The 22,660-nt window shown below is 52.1% G+C and overlaps 1 protein-coding gene across 4 annotated transcripts in view; it reads right to left on the bottom strand.

Moving 5' to 3' along the window:
• The window catches only part of Arhgef18 (Rho/Rac guanine nucleotide exchange factor 18), a 77,142-nt gene extending 58,476 nt beyond the window's left edge, over window positions 1–18,666 (bottom strand). Inside the window, exons 1-9 of one of the 4 annotated variants that reach the window (XM_070002344.1) lie at window positions 18,573–18,666; window positions 10,951–11,069; window positions 8,847–8,942; window positions 6,175–6,434; window positions 4,512–4,656; window positions 3,641–3,758; window positions 3,216–3,273; window positions 2,572–2,616; window positions 1,579–1,656 (exon numbers count right to left, since the gene is read on the bottom strand). In XM_070002344.1, the coding sequence (XP_069858445.1) occupies window positions 1,579–1,656; window positions 2,572–2,616; window positions 3,216–3,273; window positions 3,641–3,758; window positions 4,512–4,656; window positions 6,175–6,434; window positions 8,847–8,942; window positions 10,951–10,965 (815 nt within the window). In that variant the 5' untranslated portion in view covers window positions 10,966–11,069; window positions 18,573–18,666. Of the gene's footprint in view, window positions 1–1,578; window positions 1,657–2,571; window positions 2,617–3,215; window positions 3,274–3,640; window positions 3,759–4,511; window positions 4,657–6,174; window positions 6,435–8,846; window positions 8,943–9,109; window positions 9,137–10,950; window positions 11,070–18,572 lie in introns of those variants that run through there. The other 3 variants (XM_070002342.1, XM_070002341.1, XM_070002343.1) reach the window with 3 other exon arrangements.
• Window positions 18,667–22,660: the final 3,994 nt, after the last annotated feature.

The following is a 22,660-nucleotide window of genomic DNA, read 5'->3' as shown; positions in this document are numbered from 1 at the left end:
GAGCCACCAGTGTTGGACTAATATATTATTGGGGTGTGTGTGTGTCTACTAGTACTGGGACTTGAATTCAGGGTCTAGGTGCTTTCTCTTAATTTTAATTTATCTCTTACTCTTTTTTGTTTGTTTGTTTGGCCAGTCCTGGGACTTGAACTCAGGGACTGGGCACTGTCCCTGAGCTTCTTTTGCTCAAGCTTGAGCAATAGCACCACTTCCAGTTTTTTCTGTGTATGTGGTACTGAGGAATCAAACCCAGGGCTTCATGCATTCCAGGCAAGCACTCTACCACTAAGCCACCTTCCAAGCCCATTTTTTGTTGTTTTGTTTTTACTCAAGGATGGTATGTTACCACTTGAGCCACACCTCCACCTTAAATCCACTTTGTGTGTGTGTGTGTGTGTGTGTGTGTGTGTGTGTGTGTGTGTGTGTGTGTGTGTGTGTGTGTGTGTAGGTCCTGGCCCTTCAACTCAGGGCCTAGGTACTGTCCCTGAGTTTTTCTGCTCAAAGCTAGCATTCTACCACTTGAGTCACAGCTCCAATACCACCTTCTTTTTTGATGGTGGTTTATTGGAGATAAGAATCTTAATGACTTTTCTGCTGGGGCTGGCTTTGAACTGAATCCTTAGAGCTCAGCCTTTGAACAGCTAGGATCATAGCTGTGAGACATTAGTGTTTGGCCCACATATTTTTTTTTTTTCTGTCAGTGTCTGAAGTTGTGGGGCTTAAACTCAGGGCCTGGGTACACTCCCCAACCTCCTTTGCTCAAGGCTAGCTAGCGCTCTACCACTTGAGCCACAGCGCCACTTCTGGTTTTCTGGTGGTTGATTGGAGATAAGAGTCTCATGGACTTCTCCTGCTCAGGCTGGCTTTGAACCTCCAACCTCAGATGTCAGCCTCTTGAGTAACTAGGATTACAGGCACAAGCCATCCACACCCAGCTTTGGCTCACCCATTTTTTAAAAGCCATTTCCCCACCAATGTTCTGGCCTTCACATTCCTGCCCAATTCCCCTGTGTGACCAGCCCAGTGCCATTTAAATAAATATTAATAAAGCCAGCCATGGCAGAACTGTTTTGCTGGAGAGAGATCCTGTTCTTCTAGGATATGTGGATGTGTGCTAGCTTTAAATATTTGTTGAGGGGGGAAGAAGAGAGAGAGAAGAGAGAGAGAGAAAGAGAGAGAAAGGGGGAGAAAATCTGGGGACAACATTCTTGTCCGTGCTCCCCAGAATTAACTCTGCCCCAAATTCCCACCATCCTTTTTTTTTTTTTTTTTTTGGTCGTGGGCCTTGAACTTTGGGCCTGGGCGCTGTCTCTCAGCTTTCAGCTCAAGGCTAGTGCTCTATCACTGAAGCCACAATGTCACTTCCAGTTTTCTGAGTGGTTTATTGGGGATGAGAGTCTCACAGACTTTCCTACCAGGGCTGCCTTTGAACCAGGATCTTCAGATCTCAGCCTCTTGAGTAGCTAGGATTACAGGTGTGAGCCACCAGTGCCTGGTTCCCATCATTCTTTAGGATAAAGTTGAGATGGGGGGAAGCACAGAGACCCCAACCCAGCCACTTTGACAGCTTGTACTTACTCAGACAGGAACTCAAACCAGGTGAGGCTGGAGTGGGGTCCCCCAGGGCTGGTGGACAGGTGAGCCCGCTGCCGGGCCCTGCATGACAAAGGAGACAGATGTTTGACTCCACAGCTGGTTTTGCCCTTCTCCTGCCCCTCATTTCAGAGCTTTAGGGCTTATGGGTGCAAAAGAGGGGCCACCCCACAACAGGGATAGTGTGATAAATTCTCCAGCAGAGGGCAGTAACAAGTCATGACACCTCAGGAGAATGTGTGTGTGTGTGTGTGTGTGTGTGTGTGTGTGTGTGTGTCCATGAAATTATCTCCAAGGAACTAGCAAAGTGCTAGAAATGGAGTTGTGTTCAAGTGTTAGAGTGCTAGCCTTGAGCAAAAAGTGAGAGGTTGCCAGGCGCTGATGGCTCATGCCTATAATCCTAGCTACTCGGGAGGCTGAGATCTGAGGATCGCGGTTCAAAGCCAGCCGTGAAACTCTTATCTCCAATAAACCACCAGAAAACTAGAAGTGGCACTGTGGCTCAAGTGGTAGAGTCTTGAGCCGAAGAGCTGAGGGACAGCGCTCAGGTCCAGAGTTCAAGCCCCACGACTGACCAAAAAAAAAAAAAAAAAAAGTGAGAGGTCAAAGTCCTGAGCCGAGTCCTGGAACCAGCATTTGCAGGATGTTCAGGTGTGAGCCACTAGCACTCAGCTCCCTCTTGTTTTTATTATAATTGTTATATTTTGAGACGGGGTATTGTTATGTTTGAGGCTGGCCTCTAACTCACTATCCTCCTTCCTCAACCTCTCAAGTGCTGGGATTATAGACATGTGTTACCACTCCCCATTGCACTATTTTCTTTACGCCTCACCTCACACCTGCAAGGGAGGGGGGCACTGTTATACTGGTTTTCCCCTGTTGTGTTTCCCACACTTCTCCCTCACCTCTTTGCACATTTGTCCTCTCTCACACCTGTCCCCCATGCCTGTCCCTCGGCCTGCCTCCTTTCCCACTTACCCATGGTACTGTCGAAGTTCTTGAAGCACTTCCTGTACCATCAACCTGGAGAGGAATTGAGTTCAAAACAGTCCACAGTCACCCAAGGTCACATACACAGTACCTAACATGAGCCCAGCCCTGGGGCCTGAAGTGGACTCTAACAGGAAGTCCCAATCCATCCCTCCCATTATTGGGAGCTAAAATTGGGCAGTGGCTAGCCACAATCGCTTAAGAGCAGGATGGCTGCAGCCAGCCCGGTGCAGGTGGCTCATGCCTGTAATCCTAGTTACTCAGGAGGCTGAGATCTGCAGTTCAAAGCCAGCCTCGGCAGTAAAGTCCATGAGACTCTTACTCTCCAATGAACCAGCAAAAAGCTGGAAGTGGAGCTGTGGCTCAAGTGAAAGAGCACCGGCCTTGAGTGAAAAAGCTAAGGGACAGGGCCTAGGACTTGAGTTAACGCTCCAGTATGGGCGTGCATGCACGTTTGCGTGCGCGCACAGGCATGGACGCACACACGCGCGCGCGCGCACACACACACACACACACACACACACACCACAAAAAGACCAGCAATACTGAAAGTGCATGGGGGCATTCCTGGACTTGACCCTCTTCTTCCTCTCATCCCATCCCATTCCCTCCCCCCTCAGGCAATCACTCACACATGGTTGGGTTCCACGTGGTCCTTCTCTAGGCATTGCAGCACTGGGGGCTGTAGTTCTACAAGACACCCCCACCCCAGAGGGCACCAGTGTGAGGGTCCAGCCCTGCCCCGGCCTACCCCTGCAGGACTGAGAGACTGTTAGGGAAGAGAGATGAAAATAGGGAACGGAAAACCAGCAAAGTCCTCGCCTTTGGCAGCTCCACTGGTGCTCAAGCCCCCAAGGGAGAGGGGGAGGAGCAGGTGCGGGAAGCCACACCCCTTTTGGGGACTCTCAAGACCCAGCATTCTGTCCCAAGAGGCCCTACATCTCTTTTCCCAACCGCTTGCATTTCTGAGGTCCAGCTGGGGCTCCATCGATGGGAACGTATGTACATCTTCCCACTCCAGTAGTTTGAATGCAGGAACCCTGCCAGGCGCGACTACCTTGGCCAGGTAAAGTGCACACTTCACACTCTGGAGCCAGCTCCAGACAACCGATGTCCTCACAGGCCAGGGGCACGGATCTGGACCGTAATACTTTCTTCTCCAGGCTGCCCGATTCCTGTGTGAATAAAGGCATCACCCTAAGCCTGGGATTCAGCCCCAGAGGCAGAGCACGTGGCCAAAATGACAGGGGCGCGGCTTAAGTTATAGGAAGTTGAGCTCCAGTAATGGGGGCGTGGCTCCAGCGACAGGGCGTGACTCAAGCGTTGGGGGCGTGGCCCAAGGGATTGGGGGCGTGGCTCAAGAGGTAGAGGTGTGGCTCGAGCGGTAGATGGAGTGGCTCAAATGATAGAAGCTCAAGTTGTAGGAGGAGCGAATCAAGAGGTGGGGGCGTGGCTCAAATGGGAGGGGCGTAGCTCAGGCGGTAGGAGGAGTGGCTTGAATGACAGGGGCGTCAATCAAGTTGTGGGAGGAATGAATCAAGTGATGGGGCGTGGCTCTAACGACGGGGGCGTGGCTTAAGTAGCAGAGGCGTGGCTCAAGTGGTACTGCACCTGCCTAGCAACACCTCCGGTCTTGTGCCCTGTGATAGTCATATACATTGCCCTGGGACTCTGCTACCTGCAATCCATCATCAAGGTCCAGATATGGGGTGTTTGACCTCTAGACTCCTGAACCAACCTCTTTTCTTTATAACCCACCCCTGTTCTGCGTGCTGTTAGCCACAGATGCGAGTCCCAGGGCCCACAGCCGCACCGGTCATGAGTTAAACCCGCACCCTGCAGCACCCACTCCACCCCAGCATCCTAAGATGACTTGTACCTACAGCGTTTGTTGGCTTCTGGGGGACTGGCCTCAGGGTTACACCCACCTTGCCTGGGTGTTCTGCTGGGCTCCTGTCTCCAGACACACCCCCTTGGGTCCAACTCTTCAAGCCCTCTCCTGACAGATTAAGAGCCAGGCTAGCCAGCCAGCGTGGGAGACAGGGCCCCATATCTGGAGTGTCCAGACTGAGCCTGGTGGAGGAAGAGGGTAGAGAAACTTAGGGGGTCTTCATCTGCTCCTGGATCGAGGATCCAACCCATGGGGCGTGGGGCTTCCAGATCAGGGAGAGGGTAAAAGCCACAGAGAGGGGCCTTCAGTTCCCCAAATCATAGGACCGGCTTCAGCTCTCCCCCACACCTCACTTTCGGGGGGAAGGCAGGTTAGATTGGTCAAAGCTTCATTTGCATCAGACCTGCCCTTAATGCACAGACTAGGTTATTTGGGGGACACAGGAGGAGGGACTGAAGCTCCTCCAGCATTAGATGCTGGAACTGTGGGGTGCAGAGAAAGTTGCTACAACCCCCATCACTTGGTTTTCTGGAGACAGAAGTTACTAGGTTTCCCAGGCTGGCCTTGAACTCATGATCTTCCTGCCTCTCTCTCCAGAGTGCTGAGAGTGTGTGCCACCACACCAGGCTTAGCGCCCTCTCTCTTTCTCCCCCCCCCCCCCCGCCTACTCTGTGTGTGTGTGTGTGTGTGTGTGTGTGTGTGTGTGTGTATGTGTGTTGGTCCTGGGGTTTGAACTCAGGGCCTGGGTGCTGTACTTGAGTTTTTATGCTCAAGGCTAGTACTCTGCCACTTGGACCACAGCTCCACTTCTGGCTTCTTCTTTTTTTTTTTTTTTTTTAATGTTTTCTTTTGGTGGTTTATAGGGCATAAGAGTCTCACTGACTTTCCTGCCTGGCCTGGTTTTGAACCATGATCCTCAGATCTTAGCTTTCCAAATAGCTAGAATGCCAGGTGTGATCTAACAACATCTGGTTTCAACTCTTATGTTTTGATCACAAGTTAGTCTGTGGCTTGGTGTATACATGTGCAGAGAGTGTGTGTGCAAAACATGCAGTGAGCCAGGCACTGTGGCTCACGCTGTCATCCTAGCTACTAAGGAGACTGAGATCTGAGGATCACAGTTTTAAGCTAGCCCAGGCAGGAAAATCCATGAGACTCTTATTTCCAATGAGCCACCAAAAGCTGGACGTGGAGCTGTGGATCAAGTGGTACAACATTAGCCTTGAGAAAATAATAATAATAATCGTCATCATCACCATCATCATCTTAGAGATAGTGCCTAGACCTGAATTAAAGCCCCAGTACTGATGTGCACACGCGCGCGCGCACACACACACACACACCACCAAAATCAGAACACTGCTTACAGGTGAATAGGTAGGTGTCTGACAGGATGAATGCAAGTGTGAGGCTTGAGCAGGGGTGTGTAGGCTGTCCGTGCAGGCAACGGTGTGTCTGTGATCCACGTGTGTTTGCCGTGTGGCTGTGGGTTTCTATACCCACAGGTTGTTTGAACATGCATGTGTATGTATGTGTAAGCCACCTCTCAGAGCATCGATGCTTTGGTAGTGGCCCTAGTGGCAGACAATACAGATGGCATGCCTTGGTGCCCCCTGCCCAGTCCTGAGGTGGGGGTGGAGGGCAGGGTGCACCAGAGAAGGTAGGCAGTGTGTGTGTGTGTGGTGGGGGGTTGGACTGACCTCCGCCTGCTCCCTGAACAACTCCGAGACCTCTCCCAGCTTCGTCTCCTCGGCAGGACTTGGGCCCCTGCTGAGCTGGACAAGGATGGATCTCTCTTAGTTTCTTTGCCAGGAGTCCTGCTCTCTGTAGCCCCTCCAGGCTGGCTGTGGGAAGGGTCCCCTAAGCCCAGGTCCTGGAAATACTCGCTACCCCGAAGGGCCTCCAAATCCAGGCTGAGATCTTCTGAGCTCTGGCTGAGCCCTCCTGGGAAACTGTCCTCCTGCAGGTAGGTAAAAGATGTCATTAGCTGGGCATGGTAGCTCACACCTGCAATTCCAGCACTTTGGCTCTAGGCAGGAGGATCTCTTCTATATCTTTCCCCAACCACAACCCCTACTTCTTTTGTCGTTTGCTTCTTTCTCCTCCCCTCAGGCATTCTATTTGTCATTTTTCCCCCTAGCCAAGAATATCTGCCTTATTCCAAAAACTTCTCCAATCAAACCCATCCAGAGAAAGCTTGGAAAACTCCTGTGTATCCTTCAAAACCCATCCTGGACATGCCTTCCAGGATGCCTTCCTGATTCTTTGAGGCTGGCCAGGTGCCCTCCTCACTGCTTCTTTCTCTGTATGCCAGTCCTGGGGCTTGAACTCAGGCTTTGAGTGCTATCCCTGAGCTTTTTTTCCCCCTGGTCCTAGGGCTTGAACTCAGGACCTGGGCACTGTCCCTGAGCCTCTTTGTGCTCAAGGCTAGTGTTCTACCACTTGAGATACATCGTTACTTCTGTTTTTTTTCTGAGTAAAAAAACATGGACTTTCCCGCCTGGGCTGGCTTTGAGCCCCAATCCTCAGATCTCCACTTCCTGAGTAGCTAGGATGACAGGCATGAGCCACCAGTGCCATAGTTCTATACTTGTGTTTGCATTCAGGGCCTTGAGCTTGCTAGGCAGGGGCTCCACTCCTTGAGCCACGCCCCCAGGGACTGAGTTACACCCACTATCCATTGAGCCACACCTCCAATTCTCTTTGCTTTTGTTACTTTTCTGATGGTGTCTTGAGTTTTTGTTCAGGCCCACCTAGACTTCTATTCTACCTCTGCTTCCTGGGATGACAGGTACCCTCCACTATACTTGGCTACTGCTTGAGACAGGGTCTCATTCACTTTTTGCTTGGGCAGACTTCAAACCATGATCCTTCCAATCTTCACCTCCCTAGTAGCTTGAATTACAGGGGTGTTCAGGGGACAGTTGGCAGTATGAAGCACCTGCCTAAGACCATCTAGAGGTCTGCACCCTCCACTTCCAGAACCTTCTATCTCCCACACTGCAGCTCCATCTTCACTCAGAAGGAACTCCCCTCTCCACAGCCCAACACCCTTGCTTTTTGCTGTTGTGGTTCTTGCTGTGTAGAATATAAGCAACTGGGTATAGGTGGCTCACACCTGTAATCCTAGCTATTCAGGAGGCTGAGATCTGAGAATCGTGGTTCAAAGCCAGTCCAGGCAGAAAAGTCTGTGAGACTCTTATCTCCAATGAACCACCAGAAAACCAGAAGTGGGGCTGTGACCAAAAATTAAAAGAATATAAGCAATAAGATAGGTGTCAGTAGCTCACACCTACTATCCTACACAGGAGGCTGAGATCAGAGGGTCGTGGTTCAAAGCCAGTCCAGGCACTAAAATCCATAAGACCCCCATCTCCAAAATAACTAGCAAAGCTAGACATTGGTGGCTCACGCCTGTAATTCTAGCTACTCAAGAGGCTGAGATCTGAGGTTTGGAGCTCCAAGCCAGCCCAGGCAGGAAAGTCTGTAAGATTCCTATCTGCAATTAGCTACCAAAAAGCTGGAAGTGGAGCTGTGGCTCAAGTGGTAAAGCACTAAAATAAGCTCAGGAATACAGCCCAGGCCCTGAGTTCAGGCTCTAGAACTGGCACACACATGCAAGTGCATGTGTACACACACATACATACACACACACCAAACCAGCAAAAATGGACTGGAAGTGTGGCTCAAGTATTAGAGGTTCAGCTGAGCAAGCATGAGGCTTGGATAGAAATCCCCATATTGCAAAGAGAACAAGAAGAAGGAAAACTAGGAGAGGAGGAGGAGGAGGAGGAGGAGGAGGAGGAGGAGGAGGAGGAGGAGGAGGAGGAGGAGGAGGAGGAGGAGGAGGAGGAGGAGGAGGAGGAGGAGGAATGGGGCACTGGTGTCTCACACCTGTAATCCTAGCTATTCAGGAGACTGAGATCTGAGGATTGCCATTTGAAGCCAACCTGAGCAGGAAAGTCCAGGAGACTCTTAATCTCCAGTAAACTACTCAGAAAAAGTCAGAATTGGTGCTGTTGCTCAAGTGATAGAGTACTAGCCTTGAGCACAAAGAGGCTCAGGGACAGCACCCAGGGCCTGAGTTCAAGCCCTAGGACCCAGAAAAAAATAAAAAGAACATGAGTGTATAAATATCTGCTGTATTTGCTGCCTTCAATCATTTTTTTATTTGTATGTTTGAGAGCATCTTTCTGTGTACTTAAAAGCTGGCCTTGAACTTCTGATTCTGTGTCCTTTGTCTCCTGACTGCTGGGATTACAGGTGTGTATCACCAGGCCCAGCCCTGCTTGCCATTCTTTTAGGAATATTTCTAGCAGTACAGTTGCTTCCTTATAGCATAATTCTATGTTCAATACTTAGGGCTCCTCACCTTGTTTAGCACAGCCACCCTCTCCTCACAACTCTCCCTTTGGGCAGCTCTTCTTGTTTCCTTCTGCCTTCCAAGGGGCTCCTCCTCTTCTTCCCTCTGTCCTTGAAATACCAACACTTCTTTTCTTCTGGACCCAGAGAGCTCTGGCTACTCTGTGATTTTTGGCAGCAACGCTTGTAGGTCTTCCCTGCCCTCCTCCCCCTCTTCCCCAAATGGTTCTATTCCAGCCTCTGAGGCCTGAACCAGCTCTTCCTGACACCCACCGCGTTCACCATTCAGCCCCTCAAGGTTTCCTCTGTGGCTCTGGTTTTCTTCCTCTTGTAAGTATAAACACAGCCAGACAGCCGCAGCGTTCACTGGGCTCTGCTCCCTTCCCCTCTTGCATCTGGTCTGCCTCAGCCCCAGCAGAGCTAGGGGGAGAGGAAGGGGGGCGGGGAGGGGGAGGGGGAGGACAAGGCTGGGGTGTCATCGGCACAGGCTGTCCCAGCTCTCAGCCAGCAGCAGAGCAGGTACATAGAGGGAGGAGGGAGGGCGCCTTGTGCTTTGCTTTCTTGGACTCATTTCCTGATGGAGAAAAGATGGGAGCCAGCCCCCCCCCACGCCCCCTCGTTCCCGGCCTCTGAGTAACTTTGGTAACCCCTGTCCTGATTCCTGCAAAGGACGATGTAAATTCAGCTCCATTCCCAGACTTGGAAACCAGAGTGGGCCCATCCCCCACCCCCCCACTCAAGGCAAACTCAGAAACAAACACCCCAGGACTCCTCAGCTCTCACAAGGCACCCAGAGAGTGCCGGGAATGTACCTAGAGCTGTGGACATACATGTTAAGCAAGCTCCCAACTGCTGAGCCCCTAGCCCAGGATTTATTTTTTCTCAGTGGTACTGGGATTTGAACTCAGGGCCTCATGTGTACTAGGTAAGTGCTTTACCCTATAAGCTATGCCCCAGCCCTCCAGCCCAGAAGTCTTGAGACAGCATCTTGCTATCTAGCCTACGTGGCTTTGGACTTAGGATCCTCCTACTTCTGTCTCCTGAGTCAAAAATACACTTGTATTTTGAATGCATGAGTAGTTATTCATCATCGATTTAAAAATATTCTAAACTTCCTTCCTTCCTTCCTTCTTCTCCCCTTCCTTTCCATCCATGACTCCATCCACCACTTATCTACCCATCCATCCATCCACTACCCATCTACCTATCCATCTATCCATCAACCATCCATCCATCATCCACCTACCCATCCACCTACCCATCCATCCATCTGCCATCCACTTACCCATTCATCTGTCCACACACCCATCTACCCACCATCAATTCATATGTCTCCCCCAACCACACTTCCATCCATCCACGCACCACTCATCAGCTATCCACCTATCCATATCTATCCATCCACCCATTCATCCATCCATCCATCCACCCACACATCCATCCATCCCCGCATATACCCATCCACCCATTCATCCATCCATCCATCCACCCACACATCCATCCTTCCATCATTCACTCACCCATCCATTCATCCATCTACCCACCCATCTATACATCTACTCATCTAACCATCTACTCATGTATCCACCTATCCACTCACCTATCCATCCATTCATCCATCTGTTTATCCATCTGTCCACCACCCACCCATCTATCTATCCATCCATCCACTGTCCATCTATCCATCATCCATTCATTCATCCATCAACTTATCCATCCACATATTCATCCATTCATCTACACACCAATTCATCCATCCCCTTATATACCCATCCATCCATTCATCTGTTTACCCACCCATCCATTCCCCAACTCTTCATTCATCTGTCCATCCATCTACCATCCATCACTCCATCCATTGATCCATCCATCCATCCACCTTCCCATCATCCATTCTCTATCCACCCCATCCCATAGTCTACCCATCCTTCTTAATTCCATTCCCTTATTCCAGAAAGAATCCAGTTTTGTCATCCATGAACACATTTTGGCGAGGGCTCCCTGAACATGCATACATATACTTGGTGCTTGGTAAACACGGGTTCTAAACTAGTATAGTTGCTCTGCCACAGTTGTCATCTAGCCCCAGCCTGCCTCAGCAGCCCATCACCTGCCTGCTCATCCTCCATGGTAGAGAAGAAATCTGGGTTCTCCGGCCTCCAGGGTTCACGTCTGCTCTTGGGGGCAGCTCCAGAGTCAAAGGGCTGCTGGTTACATGACTTGGGCTCTGACCCTGCAGAGAAAGGAAAGACAAGAAGTCAGGGCTAAGCTGTCACAGGAAAGACGTGAATTCTGTACCTGCTTCTTCTTGCCTTGCACAAGAGGGTGATGTTGGCAAAGAACTTTCAATGATCTTGCAGCCAACATATGTGCCTCCCCCCACTTATCCTCAGCCCAGGGCAGACATTACTAATCAATCAGCAAGCTTTGTTCTCACTGGGACATTTGCCTCTAAGAATTTCCCCCAAGCACATTGATTGGATCCACCGGCCACCACTAGCCAATCCCAGTTGGTTTGTCAAATGAAACTGATTGGTTATGCCTGCTTTGGCTAAAACAGTGCTCCAGGCCCATGCCCACATTTGCAAGACAGTCTGGAAGGGGGGGAGGGGGGGACTCGGGGGGAGGGAGGGAGACTTTAGCCTCTCTCTTCCTCTTCCTAAATCCACATCTCCTCTGACCTCTGAGTTCTTAAGGGCCCCAGAGTTTTGGGAACCTTTGGGGGAGCACACTACAGGGGAGAAAGCAAGGGCTGTGGAGGTTAAGCACCTTTCGGGACTGGCCAGTACAGATACACACACACACACACACACACACACACACACACACACACACACACATTTGCAGCAAACATGTTTCTTCCCTTGGGAGGTGGATGGGGCATGTGACCACCTGTCAGGACTTTGGTGAGGGTGAAAGGGTCCATCCTGGTTTATTTTTGGTTATTTTCATTTTTATTTTTTGTTAGTCATGGGGCTTGAACTCTGGGCCTGGGCACTGTCCCTCAGCTCTCCAGCTCAAGGCAAGCTCTCTACCACTTGAGCCATAGAACCACTTCCGGTTTTCTGGTCGTTCATAGGAGATAAGAATCTCATGCCCAGGTTGGCTTTGAACCATGATCCTCAGGTCTCAGCCTCCTGAGTAGCTAAGATGAAAGGCGTGAGCCACAGGCGTCTGGCTGTCCTTGGTTATTTTTGACTAGCTTCTTTGCCTTCCAGGCCAACAGGGGTTTTGGCTTGATCCTGGGTGCTGAAATGAGTCCTTTTCTTAGTCCTGCCACTGTAGCTAGAGTGTGTCACCTCCCACCCAGGCTATCTGAGCCTGCAAGGAGGCTCTTTGTCACTTGCCACAGGAAGATGAATCTCTGGGTCCAACCCTGGCACTGTCTCGGCTCTTTCTGTGGAACCACTGCCTGAGGCCTCTCTCTATTCTGCTCTAAAACCCTGAGCATGGAGCGCTTAACCCAGCCCCACACAATCTGCCGGCGCCATCCTTCCACAGGTCTGTGTGCCTGTCCACAGACTGCATTTCATTGTCTTGATAGTGGAGTCCTCTTACCCCTCCTTACATTCATGCTACCCTCAACACACAGTAGGCCCTATTGCAACGAAGGAGGATGAATGGATGGATAGGTGGGTGATGGGTGGGTGGGTGGATAGATGGATGGATTGACAGATGATGCTCAGAAAAATAGATGAGTAGACGGATGGATGGGTGAATGGATGGACAGAAGGTGGATGGTCGGATAAATGGATGGGGGGTGGATAGATGTACAGAAGGGTAGATGGAAAGATGCACAGAAAAGTGGTTAAGGGATGGATGAATGGGTGGATGGGTGAGTGAATGGGTGGGTGAGTGGATGGGTGGGTGAGTGAATGGGTGAGTGAGTGGATGGATGGGTGGATGGTTGGATGGGTGGGTAGATGGGTGGATGAGTGGGTGCAGAACTTGGGGGAGGGACAGGAGGGGGGAGGAGGAGGGAGACAAGGTGAACCACAGAATGCACTCATTAGTCTTGCACAGACTGGGAAATGAATGAGAAGCTGAGGGCTCAATGAGGACTTGGGGAAGAGGGGGCTGGGGAACAGGAGAAGACTCCTGCTTCAGGACCCTCACTCCAAATCTGCCCTCCCCCCCCAGCCCAGCCTACAGCCTCCCTAGGGATTCCTATTAGGTGCCTGATAACTGATCTGAGGACAACAAAGAGCCGTTTCTCCCTGTGTCCCAGGAGTGATTACAGGCCTTGGGCCATTAAGGGTGTCATTGGGGTGGGGGGTGGGGGCTGGCCTGAGCCAGACAAGGGGTTCAGTTGGGATAGCCCTTTCTCACTCCCCTGACTCTAAGGAGACATCACTCACTCTGGATTCAAATTCAAATCCTCTTCCTCTTCTCCCTCCTCCTGCTCCACCAGGCCTCACCTCCACAGCCTCAGCCATAAAAGGGGGGGTGTAAGAACCATGGGCTGCCCTTCCAACAGCCTGTCTGGGTGGGGGGAAGAAGGGGGAAGACCCCAGACTTTCCTCAAGAGCCAAGACCCCAAACCTACTACCTTGATGACTGCCAAGCAATGACTTAAAATACCCTTTCCAGGCACTTGGGGTACCCCACTTTGGCAGTTCCGTTCACTGGCCAGAACCTATCACAGAAGCAACCCCAGAACTGAACTGGCTTAACATCTTGAGAACCTCTTGCTGTGTAACCTGGAAAAATTCACTCATCCTCTCTGAGCCCAACTTGATGATTGTGTTCCTAATGAATTCCAGTTCCTAAGCCACTCTGGTTCTCTTCAAACCCTGGCCCATTTGTGGTACACAAGGAGAAGGATAATCTCTGTGTGTGTGTGTGTGTGTGTGTGTGTGTGTGTGTGTGTGTGTGTGTGTGTGTGTGTGTGTGTGTGTGTGTGTGTGTGTGTGTGTGTGTGTGCTGGTCTCAGGGTTTGAACTGAACTCAGAGCCTGGGTGCTGTTCCTAAGCTCTTTTGGTGAAGGCTGGCGCTCTACCACTTTGAGCCACAGCTCTACTTCTGGCTTTTTGGTGATTTACTGGAGATAAGAATCTCCTAGCTGATGGGGCTGGGAAGGTGGCTCAGTGGTAGAGCGCTTGCCTTGCATGCTCGAGGCCCTGGGATCGATTCGTCAGCCCCACAAAAGCAAAAAAAGAAAAAAGCCGGAAGTGGTGCTGTGGCTCAAGTGGTAGAGGGCTAGCCTTGAGCTGAAGAGCTGAAGGACAGCACCCAGGCCCAGAGTTCAGGCCCCACGACTGGACCAAAAAAAAAAAAAAAAATCTCCCAGCTGGGAGCCGGTGGCTCATGCCTGTCATCCTAGCTACTCAGGAGGCTGAGATTTGAGGATTGCAGTTCAAAGCCTGCCCGGGCAGGAAAGTCCATGAAACTCTTATCTCCAATAAACCACTCAGAAAACCAGAAGTGGTGTTGTGGCTCAAGTGGTAGAGCGCTTGCCTTGAGCTAAAAGGCTGAGGGACAGCGCCCAGGCCGAGTTGAAGCCCCAGACTTTCCTTCCCAGGCTGGCTTCGAGCCACGACCCTCAGATCTCAGCCTCCTGAGTAGCTAGGATGACTGGCGTGAGCCACAGGTGCCTGGCTGCACACCCCCTCTCTCTTCCAGGAGCCCAGAGTACCAGGGGACCTCCTCCAATCATAGGCTGTCCCTGGGAACCAGCCAAGAAGGTTTTTGTTTTTTAAAATCACTTCCTGGCAGAACTTTTACAGAAGAGGGTTCCCCGACTTTGTGATGTTCGGGGGTATTCTGGGGGAATTTCAGGGTGATCAGGGAATGAATCCGGGGCCCTGTCAGGCCCAGAGGCCGTGTCCTAGTTGAGAAATGGCTCCTGGGGAGTGGGGGTGGTGGTGGAAGACTGGCTAGAGGTTCCAGCTGGGATTTGGGGGATCCCCAGTTCTCCCCCCACCTCCGCCTCCATCCCCTTACCTCGCTTGAAGGCCCAGCGTTTGGGCCACAGCTTGGACAGAGCCGGCCAAGAGTGGTGGAGTCCCCGCTCAGCCATGGGGGCGCCCTGGGAGCCTGCCGCAGCCTCCCGGCCCAGGGGAGAAGCAGGAGCCCGGCTGGGGATTCCTGCCAGCCCCCCTCCCCCCTGCAGCAAGGGGCGGGGCTGCCCCACGGAGCCACGGGAGCCACAGAGCCACCAGCCCTCGCCACGCCTGGGTTCGTGGTGGCCTCAGCCTGGGGGCGGGGGGCGCTGGACAGCTGGGGTTCGCAGGACTGCCCACCGTGGGGTGAGTGTGTATGTGTGTGCGCGATCATCTCTGTGAGTTCTGTGAGTGTGTGTCTAAGTGTGAATTTGTCCAGGAGAGGGTATATTTGAGTATCCATGAGGATCTATTATTATTAGTGTTGTTGTTGTTAATCTTGAACTTGTTGTTAATCATGTTGTTATTAATCTTGAACTTGAACTCAGGTTCTGAGCACTGTCCCTGAGACTGATTGATTGATGTTGTCAGTTATGGGGCTTGAACTCTGGGCCTGGGCTCTGTCCCTGACCTTGTTTGCTCAAGGTGAGCACTCTACCGCTTCAGCCACAGTGCTACTTCTGGTTTTCTGGTGGTTCACTGGAGATAAGAGTCTCATGGACTTTTCTGTCCGGGCTGGCTTTGAACTGAGATCCTCAGATCTCAGTCTCCTGAGTAGCTAGGATGACAGGCGTGAGCCACTAACACCTGGTTGGGGATGGCTTTGACCTCATGATCTTCCTGGCCTCAGCATGCCAAATGCTGGGATTACAGCAGTGTACTACCATGCCTGGTTTAGTGTAAAGAAAAAGTGTTCCATGTATTTTTTTGGGGGGAAGGGAGAATTATTGGTGATGGAACCCCAGGCCTTGTATGTGTTAGGAAAATGCTCTGCCATGGCGCTACGCCCAGCCCAGGAGCAAACATAGAGTTTGTTTAGTTGTTTTTTGCTGTGCTGGGGGGCTCGAACTCAGGGACTTGGACATAAGGCATAAGGACATAAGGGCTGAGCTCTCTATCCTGGCCCTGAGCAGCTGGAGGGTTTTAGTGTCTAATGCTCTGTGTGTATGTGTGTGTGTGTGAAGTGTGCTGTGTGCATCCTGTGTGTTGTGTGGCATGTGTGGTTTTGGCATGTTGTATGTTTGTCTTGTATGTTGCATGTGTCACTCACTGTGTTGTGCTGTGTCTGCTGTTTTGTGTGTGGTGTCGTGTGTAGCAGGTTACATGTTGCAGCGTGTAGTATGCTGTTCGCCATGCACGTGATGCCGTGTGTGCCATGTACCGTGTCATGTGTTGCAATGTGTCACGTGTGTTGTGCAGAGGGGGGTTATGTTGGAGTCTGAGCTAGTGCTGCCTCCTGCTGCCCCCTAGTGGCGGGAGGCGACATAGTAGCATGTTTTTTGGGGTGCCTCCTGGCTGGAGGCTCCCAGGAAACGGAACCCCCCCCCACTCAGGAGGCACAGACCAGCCCCATGAAAACCACCATGGAGCCGGGCGCCTGGTGACTCATGCCTATCATCCTAGCTACTCAGGAGGCTGAGATCTGAGGATCAAGGTTCAAAGCCAGCCTGGGCAGGAAAGTCTATGAGACTCTCATCTCCAATGAACCACCAGAAAACTGGAAGTGGTGCTGTGGCTCAAGTGGTAGTGTGGTTGCCTTGAACTGAAGAGCTGAGGGACAGCTCCCAGGCCCAGAGTTCAACCGACAAAAACAAAAACAAAAAACCACCAGGGGCCCAAACCAGCCCCAATGCTAACACACACACACACACACACACACACACACACACACACACACACACACACACACACACACACACACACACACACACACACGACACTTCTTTTTGGGTTGACCAAACAGAAGCCCAGAGAGGTTAATCCATATGCTCAGAGCCACACAGCAGCAAGGTAGCTTGGAAGTGAACCCACAATCTGTCCAACACAGTCACCCCATCATTAACAACAGGATGGAACCCCAGGGAGCCTGCTTAGCACTGCATACCGAGTTCAGGGGGTGAGAGGGGGGAATGTGGTGATCATTCAGACATGACACACATAGGGATTTGTAATGAAAAAACTTTGCTTACTGTTGGGGTGTCTCAGGGGTTCAGCATTTCCTAGCGTGTTCAGGGCCTTAGTGTCTATCTCTACAGCCATCAAACAAACAAAAAACTCTTCGAAAAATTCTCATTCCTGTCAGGCCCTAAGTGGCTCACGCCTATAATCCAAGCTACTCAGGAGGCTGAGATCTGAAGATCGCAGTTCAAAGCCAGCCTGGGCAGGAAAGTCCGTGAGACTCTTATCCCCAGTTGATCACCAGAAAACCAGAAGTGACGCTGTGGCTGAAAGAGGTAGAGCCCTAGTCTTGAGCAGAAGAGCTCAGGGACAGCACCCAGAGTTCAAGTCCCACGACCGGCAAAAACAAAAGCTGGAAGTAGAGGTGTGGATCAAGTAGTAGAGCGCCAGGCTTGAGCACCAAAATCTCAGGCAGTTCAAGCCCCAGGACCAGCATACACACACACACACACACACACACACACACACACACACACACACGCCACCTGCTCCCAGGAAAAGTGTGCCTTGTGTGGGGAATACGCAATTGCATTTCAGTGGGTGCCACTCAGAATCAGCCCACAGCCCACAGCATTTGAAACTGGGGCCATCCCCTCCTGGCCCCAGGCCAGCTCCCCTCCTCCATCTTTCCTGGCCCCTGCCAGCAGTACTAAACACAGCCCCTCCTGTTTCTGGGGTAACTTCTTTTGCCCCAGAGCTCCTGAAGCATGTCCCTTGGGGGGCGGGGGGAGCAGCAGCCCTGAGCCCTGAAAGGAAGCTGGTGCCTGGGCGTGCCCAGCACAGACCACAAGCCCGCCCCCGCCCTGCACCCGGCCCTGGCTCCCCACGGAGAAGGCCCCCACCCAGAAAGCCTGGCGGGGGGCACAAGCCCGCCTCCTCCCCAACTCAGATGACCTGCCCAATCAGCTTTCAGTGGAGGTCTGAATCCCAAACACCGTTGTGTAGAGTCAGTTGTAGGGAGGTCTGGCGGGAGGGGGGCAGACTGGCAGAATCTGTAGTTTATAAAGGCCAGGCCAGTGTGGTGTGAGGGACTCCTGCAATCCCAGTTCAGGGACAGGAGGCAGGGAGGAAACACGAGACCCCGTCAGAAGCTCAACAAACTACAAAGCAAAAGGGGCTGGAGGCGTGGCTCAAGGGGCAGAGCACCTGCCTGGCAAGCGCTAGACTCTGGATCAAACTGCAGCAGCGCCACAGATCAAGTTAAACGTGAAGGACATGAGGTGTTTTGCTCTAGCGTACCCTAGGTCCCACTTTTTTGTGGGGGGAGTGGATCTAACCTGAGACTTGAACTCAGAGCCTGGGTGCTGCTGTCCCTGAGCTTTTTCCACTCAAGGCTGGGCTCGCTACCACTTGAACCATAGCTCCACTTCTGGCTGTTTTTGCTGGTTCATTGAAGATAACGAGTCTCACAGACTTTCCTGCCTCAGGCTGGCTTTGAACTGAAATCCTCAGATCTCAGCCTCCTGAGTAGCTGGGATTACAGGCGTGAGCCGTAGGCCCCCGGCATCCTCTTATCATCACAGATCTCTCCAGAACAAATATGGAGATGGGGGACACAGGCAGTCCCCCACCCTCCTGGCAAACAGTCGGAGTGGACAATGGAGGACACCTGCCTTGTGCAGCCCCCCCACCCCCCCAAGATTCCCTCTGCCCCCCCTCCACACAGGGTTACTCACCAGATAGCCTGGTTGTGTGTGAGATGGGCTCCCAGCTTCTGCCGGACCCCCGTGACCAAGGCCAAAGTTTCAAGCCAGCCCAAGCTGGGAGCGCTCAAGGTTACCCAACTGTACCCCAACTTCCTCTTCCTCAACCGCCTGCCTCCTCGGTCCCCAGCTGCAGGGAGACCGAGGGTTTTTTTTCTGGGAATCCAGGCAGATGGGGGGGTCTGAAAACGTGGGGTGCTCTGTCCCCTGCCGCAGCCCTCAGCTCTGACCTTACAGGTGTTCTGGGGACATTAGGTGGGGCGTTCAGGGGGGACACGCCCAGCTCTTTCGCCCCCACCCCATAGTTTCCTGTGTATCTAACTGCCGAGGAGGAACGGGGTGCGGGGCCTCCCCCTAGCACATGGGGTGCGTAGATGGAGACATGGGGACACACAAACACATCACGTGTTTCCGGAGAGATAGGGGGGACCCACACCCAGGAGGCCTGCGCTGTGCTGCAGCCTGGCTCACAAACACTTCTCTGGTGTGTCAGTGTCTGCAGCAATCTCCTGGTGTTAAATTCTCCCCCAGGATGGCCGATGGATGTCACTGGGTTCGGACTGTGGGAAGGGAGTGTGGGGGACAGGGAGGCGCAGGGCTGGCTTGAAGTGTGAACCTCCTGAGTAGCTGGGAGTAGCTGGGATTACAGGCATGAGCTACCATGCCCTGGCTCATCCAACCTTTTTTATTTTTAAGAGATGGCACTGCCCATGATCAAGGATGTGGTCACTAGAGGGCAGTGTATTCCCATGGTTTCTCTCTCAGAGACCTAAGAGGAAAAGCCAGAACCAGAAATTCCCACCCAGATCTGCCAAAGCTAACATGGGATAATGGACTAATTCTGAACTTAGAAGGAATTCGACACCTGTAATCCTAGCTATTTAGGAGACTGAGGTCTGAGGATCATGGTTCAAAGCCAGCCCCTGGCTGTGAGAATCTTATCTCCAATTAATTACCAAAAAATTTAAAAAATGTAAAAAAGGAAAAAATGCACACAGCTTGTGTTACAACTCAGAATTTGAAACATACTCCTGAAATGGGAAAGCCAAATGCCATAGCACATGCCTGTAATCCCAGCACTCAGAGATGGGAAGATGAGGGGTTGGGAAGGTGGCTCAGTGGTAGAGTGCTTGCCTTGCATGCCTGAGGCCCTGGGTTCAATTCCTCAGCACCACATAAGCAGAAAAAAGCTGGAAGTGGCGCTGTGGCTCAAATGATAGAGCGCTAGCTTTGAGCTGAAGAGCTGAGTCACAGCACCCAGGCCCTGACTTCAAACCCCACAACTGACAAAAATAGAAAATAAAATAAAAATCATGTACATAAACCTACTTCGGAAAACATTTTCTTGATCTCAAGGCCTGGACACTGCCCCTGATATATATATATATATATATATATATATATATATATATATATATATATATTCTCAAGGCTAGTACTCTACTACTTGAGCCACAGTTCCGGTCCAGCTTTTGGCTCCTTGGAGATAAGAATCTCATGGATTGTTTTTTTTCCTTGCTGGGGCTGTCCTTGAACCTTGATCCTCAGATCTCAGCCTGGGGAGTAGCCAGGGCTCCCCAGGTGTGTGCCACTGGGATTCGGTTTGGCTTGGGGTTTTCAAACCTGAACCCCATGAGCAATGGAAGCCCTGGGAGTTGGTTTTTGGGGAGGGCGGCAGGTGTTAGTGGCAACACTGGCTTCTTACGGGCAAGTTCCTGGGGTGGGGGCTGAGTGTGAGAGAACGGATGGAGAGGTACAGGGTGGCTGGGGAGATGGCGCCCTGTCATTCTGCGGGGTCACAGCGGTGTCTCAGGCCCCAGAGGGAGGGAATGAGTGGTTTCCAGGAGGCCGGAGGATCTGCGCTTGGTGTGGGTTTGGTGGAAGGCAGTTTGGCTGGTCCCTGACTCCCCTGGGTGGCCATTTTGGGGGTCACCTACTTGGACCCCTGGGGGGGCTCAGTTTCTGCCAGTCCCTGGGTGGAGGCCCCCTCCTCCCCTCAGCCTTTGCTGCTTTCTGTGTCTGGAATGTTCTAGCTCCTTCCCTGGTGGACCTGGAAGGGAGTGGACTGGGAGCGAGGCTGACCGTCGGGCATCTGCCCAAGGTGGCTGGCCTGGGCTGACGCTCTTCCTCTTTCTCTGGGGGGCTCTGTGCCAGGGCATCCAGGAACCCCAGAGGAAGGGCAGGGTGTCCAGCCCAGGCACAGGGTCACAACGCCAGAGCCGTGGGGGCCAGAAGCCGGCCAGCTGCCCGCAGCTTGGTTCCCGAGACCCAGGGGGATACATCCGGCTGCTTCTTCTCCCTTCTTTCTAAAATTCTTATCTTTCTGTGCTGGTGCTGGGGTTTGAGCTCAGGACCTGGACATTCGTCCCTGAGCTTTTGCGCTCAAGGCTGGGGCTCTACCACTTGAGCCATACCTCCACTTCCAGCTTTTTGCTGGTTCATTGGAGATAGAGTCTTATATGTCTCATACCGGTCATCCTAGCTACTCGGGAGGCTTTGAGGATCCCAGTTTGCAGCCAGCCTGGGCAGAAAAGTCCCTGTGAGCTCCTTTCTCCAAGGAACTACTCAGAAAAAGTTGGAAGTGATGTAGTGGTTCAAGTGGTAGAACACTGGCCTTAAGCACAAAAAAAGGCTTAGGGACAGCGCTCAGGTCCTGAGTTCAAGCCCCACAACTGACTTAAAAAAAAGTGGAAGTGGCACTGTGGCTCAAGTGGTAGAGTGCTTGCCTTGAGCTGAAGAGCTGAGGGACAGCGCCCAGGCCCAGAGTTCAAGCCCCACGACCAGCCAAAAAAAAAAAAAAAAAAAAAAAAAAAGTCTCCCAGACTTTCCTGTCTTGACTGGCTTCAAACTTCAATCCTCAGATCTTGGCCTCCTTTGTAGCTAGCTTGACAGGCGTGAGGCACTAGCCTCTGGCCTCTTCTCCCATTCTGTCAGCTGTTAGTAACTATTAACTTAGTAACTATGTCCTGTCCCCTGTTGCAGAACCTTTTTTAGAGGAGACCCAAGCCCTGAGGTGAAGCTCACCGCCGCCCTCTTGTGGTGGCTTCTGGGAGGACGGATGTGGTGGTTCAGAGCCCCAGGGGGTGGGTGTCCCAGGCAGATCGTGATGGGTGGGGGTGGGGGTGCAATCTGAGGATCGCTACAGACTCATTTTTCTACCAAGAAAGTGAGAACTTTAGGGTGACTTCTGAGGACATGGGGAGATGGACTAGCTGAGGGAGACACCACACCCCACACCGGGAGTCACTGACTCTCAGAGCTGGCAAGGGTGGCTCACGCCTGGAATCCTAGCTACTCAGGGGGATGAGATCTGAGGATCGAGGTTCAAAGCCAGCCCAGGCAGGTAAGTCCATGGGGCGCTGAATCTCTAATGAACCAGCCCCCCAAAACCAAAAGTGGAGCAGCGGTTCAAGTGGTAGAGCACCAGACTTAAGCAAAAAGCAAAACAAAACAAAAAAAAAAAAAAAACAGCTCAGGGACGGTGCTCAGGTCCTGAGTTCAAGCCCCAAGACAGACAGACAGACAGACAGACAGACAGACAGACAGACACACACACACACACACACACACACACACACACACACACACACACAGAGCAAACACCTAAAAAACAAGCATCAAGTTTCCTCCCATTCTGTCCTTACTTTGGGACAAATATTGTTGGGGACAGAATGGAGGGAGGGGCAAGTGGGGGTGGCTAATGTGCTCATGTGTCAGTTTGGGAAAGCCTACCATGAAGGGTTCAAGGTTCTGGAGATGGCCAGGTCGAGGGTGGGGGTAGGGGTGTCATGGTCAGAGTTAGAGAAGGAGGCGGGAGGAGGCAGCAGGGTGAGGTGGGAAGGTGGTATTGGCTGCTCTAGGGTGGGGCCACAAGCCAAGGAGCAATGGTACCGTGTGGACAGCTCTCCAAGGGAACCAGCAGAGGTACATGGAGGTGCAGGGAGACGTGTATGCACAGGCAGAGATCCACGGGCACCATGTGTCTACATGCATCTAGAGGGATACAGCATGCCTATGGGCCTGTGTGCAAATAGAGACGCACTCCTAGACAGATGTGTGGA

This window comes from Dipodomys merriami, unplaced genomic scaffold (genome assembly GCF_024711535.1).
Source record: "Dipodomys merriami isolate MVZ:Mamm:240054 unplaced genomic scaffold, mDipMer1.0.p SCAF_6, whole genome shotgun sequence".
Lineage (NCBI taxonomy): Eukaryota > Metazoa > Chordata > Mammalia > Rodentia > Heteromyidae > Dipodomys > Dipodomys merriami.
The sequence above is the reverse complement of the archived record's forward strand: the minus strand, read 5'-3'. Positions and strand labels throughout refer to the sequence as shown.